At 48.7% G+C, this 3960-nt stretch overlaps 1 protein-coding gene across 1 annotated transcript in view; it reads left to right on the top strand.

The window, feature by feature from the left end:
- LOC110314999 (complement C1r-A subcomponent-like) overlaps positions 1-3960 on the top strand; it is a gene marked incomplete at its 5' end in the record, with an annotated part of 14508 nt that overhangs the window by 5822 nt on the left and 4726 nt on the right. The window contains 5 exons of the mRNA XM_021189171.1: positions 1134-1326; positions 2161-2307; positions 2405-2601; positions 2820-2967; positions 3152-3273. Coding sequence (XP_021044830.1) covers positions 1134-1326; positions 2161-2307; positions 2405-2601; positions 2820-2967; positions 3152-3273 — 807 coding nt within the window. The remainder of the gene's footprint in view (positions 1-1133; positions 1327-2160; positions 2308-2404; positions 2602-2819; positions 2968-3151; positions 3274-3960) is intronic.

Here is a 3960-nt window from a genome sequence, read left to right as displayed (position 1 = left end):
CCAGTAAAAATAAAAGGCAGGATTCAAGCAGAGCCTATGCCCTTCCTCACACTATGAGGCTCAGGCAAAAGCCAGGAGGCTAAGAAAATAATGTGAAAACTGCACACTTCCCCAACAAAGAGGACACAACAAGTTTGCATCACTAAGGGAGGGGGGCATCCAACAGCAGGGCTAGCAAGGAGAATGTCTTCTGCTTTGGAAAAAGTAAGGAATCTGTGAGACCAAGCAGTCAAGACACCAGGTGATGCTGGCCAGTGCAGAGACCTCTGGGCACCATTTGTCCTATCACGTTCAGCTGCGTCTATCAGGAGGCTGAGTTGAGCGCAGCTTTTAAAGCAGTGTAGTAGAAATCAAAAAAAATAAACAAAAACTTGGGCATGATAGCACAGATCACAGGTACAAGGGAGACTTAGAACATTCTGGACCAGCCTGGGCAAGCACAGGCTATTTAATAAAGCACACTATCAGAAACACCAAGGAGGGAGATGGAGGGGGGTGGAGAAGGAAGAAGAAGAAGACAAGGACAGCCAAGATCTAGAAAAAAAGGAACAATAAAGGTGACAAGAGACCAGGATATCTGGAGAAGGAGGGTACAGGAAATGGTAGGAAAGAAATGAGATCGGAACCTTGGGATGGGGGCAAAAAACAGAGAAGAGATGATGTACCAGGCACACAATGACAGGTAAAGGGTTAGCCAAAAGTTGGGATGAAGGCAGAACTACAGGCTCAATCCCAGTCCAGAGCTGGCAAGATGGCTCAGTGGATAAATGCCCTTGCCTCCCAGCCTGAAAACCATGAGTTCAATCCCAAGCTAGTCCATGACAGAGGGAAAGACCTGACTCCTGCAAGTCATCCTCTGGGCTCCACATGTATGCCCCTCGACACGAGAGAGAGACAGAGACCTTAATAAATTCCATCAAGACTAGCCTAGGATACATAGTCGTATCCTACCTTAAGAAAACAAAGTTAATGAAAGACTGAGATGGACCCATAAGCATCACTTGAGGGTGGGCACAGCATCCAGATCTGACAGATAGTTAGATCATGAGTCAATCCAGGGAGGGCCTCTCTGGCCTGCCACACGGGACCAGACTCCTTAGCAGGGCTTCTCTCCACTGTCCCCCCTCCGACAGATTTCTGCTGATAAGCAGACTCTGGGGAGGCTCTGTGGGCAACTGGATTCTCCCCTGGGCAACCCCCCAGGAAGCAAGGAATTCGTGTCCCAAGGAAACAAGATGCTGCTGACCTTCCACACAGACTTCTCCAATGAGGAGAATGGGACCATCACATTCTACAAGGGCTTCCTGGCCTACTACCAGGCTGTAGGTAAGTGCACCCCATGGCCACCACTTCCCTCTGGCCTTAGCCACAGTACTGGGTCTGGGGCAAGTTTGAACTCTGATGTAGTAATTTCTTAATCTCCATCGGGGATTTCTATCCTTTGATCATTCAGTTCCCAGATAAAACTTTTATATTTACAATAAGCCTTCATCAGTGATAGAGCTGGGCAGATATCAACCCTCTATGCTCTTATGTATACTTCCCTGTTAACAACCCTGAGTTATAACTTGTCATATTGCATCTGCTCTTACTGAGACTGGGTAGCTCTCATGGGCAATTCTCACAATAGCTCTTCTCTTCTCTCCACCTTCTCTGTCATCCATCATGGTCCTCCTTTGACCCCAAGCATGGGAACCAAAACTTTACCTTCTGCCCAGCTATACGCTGCCAGTATCTTTATTCAACCAATAGTTTTAAACTAAAGAGCAAGGTTACACAGTATCACTTGGTGTATGTGAGGATTCTCTTGCCCCTAAGGGCAACCAGACCATGGGCACCATTATTTAGCATTGCAATACAAAGGAACAGACCAAACCTCAACACAACCCAAAGGAGCCAGAAGCCTAGCTTTCCTTATTTCTCTCCTCATGATGGGGTCTGACCATCTAGGATCTGCTGCCACGGAGCAGTTCCCAGAGAACTTTAGAGAGGCAAAGGGACCAGAAGTGGACTTTGTCTCCAGGCTTCTGGTACAGGACTCTGAGAAAAAAAATACGCACAGAAGTCTCTGGACAGAATACGAGATGGAACAACAGTAGCACATCTAGCCAAGAATTCTGTTGTCAGGAACTTAACCATTCCTTCTGGAATCCCTTCCAGACCTTGATGAATGTGCATCCCAGCCCAAATCAGTGGAAGAGGGTTCGCAGCCCCGATGCCAACACCTGTGTCACAACTATGTTGGAGGCTACTTCTGTTCCTGCCATCGTGGCTACGAGCTTCAGAAAGATGGGCAATCCTGCCAGGGTGATGCAGAGTGGGAAGTGGGTGTAGGCAAAGGCAGAGCAGAGGCTTGCTGGGCCCTCATAAGAGCCTAATGACCCCTCTGATTCTGCTTTTATAGCTGAGTGCAGCAGGGAGCTCTACACAGAGCCCTCGGGCTATGTCTCCAGTCTCGAATACCCTCAGCCCTATCCACCGGATCTACGCTGCAACTACAGCATCCGGGTGAAGAGGGGCCTCACTGTGCACCTCAAGTTCCTGGATCCTTTTGAAATCGATGACCACCAGCAAGTGCACTGTCCCTATGACCAGCTTCAGGTAGACCTAGACTTCACTTTCCTTCCCTTACCCTCGTGTCTCCCCAGGTCCCTCCCTGCTCCTTCCTGGGACCTCAGAATGACTGGGACAGGGACACATTGCTGACCATGATCATAGAGGTCTAGAATAGCTCCCCTACCCTTGGCCACCCGAGGGGACTTGTGTAAAAATGTCCCCACTGGAGAACTAACCATGATCTCCAAGCCTCTTCCCATCAGATCCATGCTAATGGGAAGAACTTGGGTGAATTCTGTGGAAAGCAAAGGCCTCCAGACCTTGACACCAGCAGCAATGCAGTGGATCTGCTGTTCTTCACAGATGAGTCAGGGGACAGCCGAGGCTGGAAGCTGCACTACACTACTGAAAGTGAGAGCGATAGGGTGGAGCATGGCTTCCTAGGAAATTTGTGTGGAACATGCATGAAACTTGGAGTATTCTCTCGAGACCCCTAAACTAAAATAAGATAACTAAGTGCCTCCCTCGCCTGCCAGTAATATGGGAAACAGGAGGGGGACCAATGGCTCTGACAAGAGTATGCCCTCACCAACAGTCATCAAGTGCCCCCAGCCCAAGGCTCTGGATGAGTTCACCGTCATCCAAGGTCCACAACCTCAGTACCAGTTCCAGGATTACTTCATTGTCACCTGCAAGCAAGGCTACCAGCTCATGGAGGTGAGAGGCCGAGGCTGATGGCACAGATCCTCTGGGTGTCCCAGGAGGAAGAGATGGGCAGATCTCAGATGGAGCCATGGAGGGTGGGGCTGGAAGAATCAATCTGTCTGCTCTCGGATCTGAGTAAACATCAAAGGGACCAAAGTTCAAGGTCCACTCAGGTTATGGAGCAAGTTCAAGGCCAACAGGGGTGACTAGGTGAGATCTCATCTCAAAGTAAAAAGTGAAAAAGAGGTCTGAGGATATAGCTCAGCAGGAGAGGGATTGCCTAGGATGCAGGTGATCCTAGGTTCAAGGCCAGGTANAGTAAAGAAGAAGAAGGAAAAGAATCTACTTTGTCTGTATACAGGAAACACTCACAGGGTTTGTTTTTGTTTGTTTTGTTTTGCTTTGCTTTGCTTTACAAACCTGATGTCTTAGTGAGGCAGTGGAGGCTCATGACTTTAGTCCTAGCACTTAATAACACAGAGGCCAGTAGAGACAGGTATATCACTGTGAATTCAAGGGCAACCTGGTCTACAGAGAGAGTACTAGAACAGTCAGGGCTACACAGAGATACCCTGTCTCAAAAAAAATGAGAGACAGAGACAGAGACATGGAGAGAGGGAGAGGGAGAGAGAAAGAGATAGGAGAGAGAGAGAGAGAGAGAGAGAGAGAGAGAGAGAGAGAGAGAGAGAGAGAGAGAGA

Source organism: Mus pahari, unplaced genomic scaffold (genome assembly GCF_900095145.1).
Source record: "Mus pahari unplaced genomic scaffold, PAHARI_EIJ_v1.1 scaffold_9635_1, whole genome shotgun sequence".
Classification (NCBI taxonomy): Eukaryota; Metazoa; Chordata; class Mammalia; order Rodentia; family Muridae; genus Mus; species Mus pahari.
This window is presented reverse-complemented; position numbering and strand designations above follow the sequence as displayed.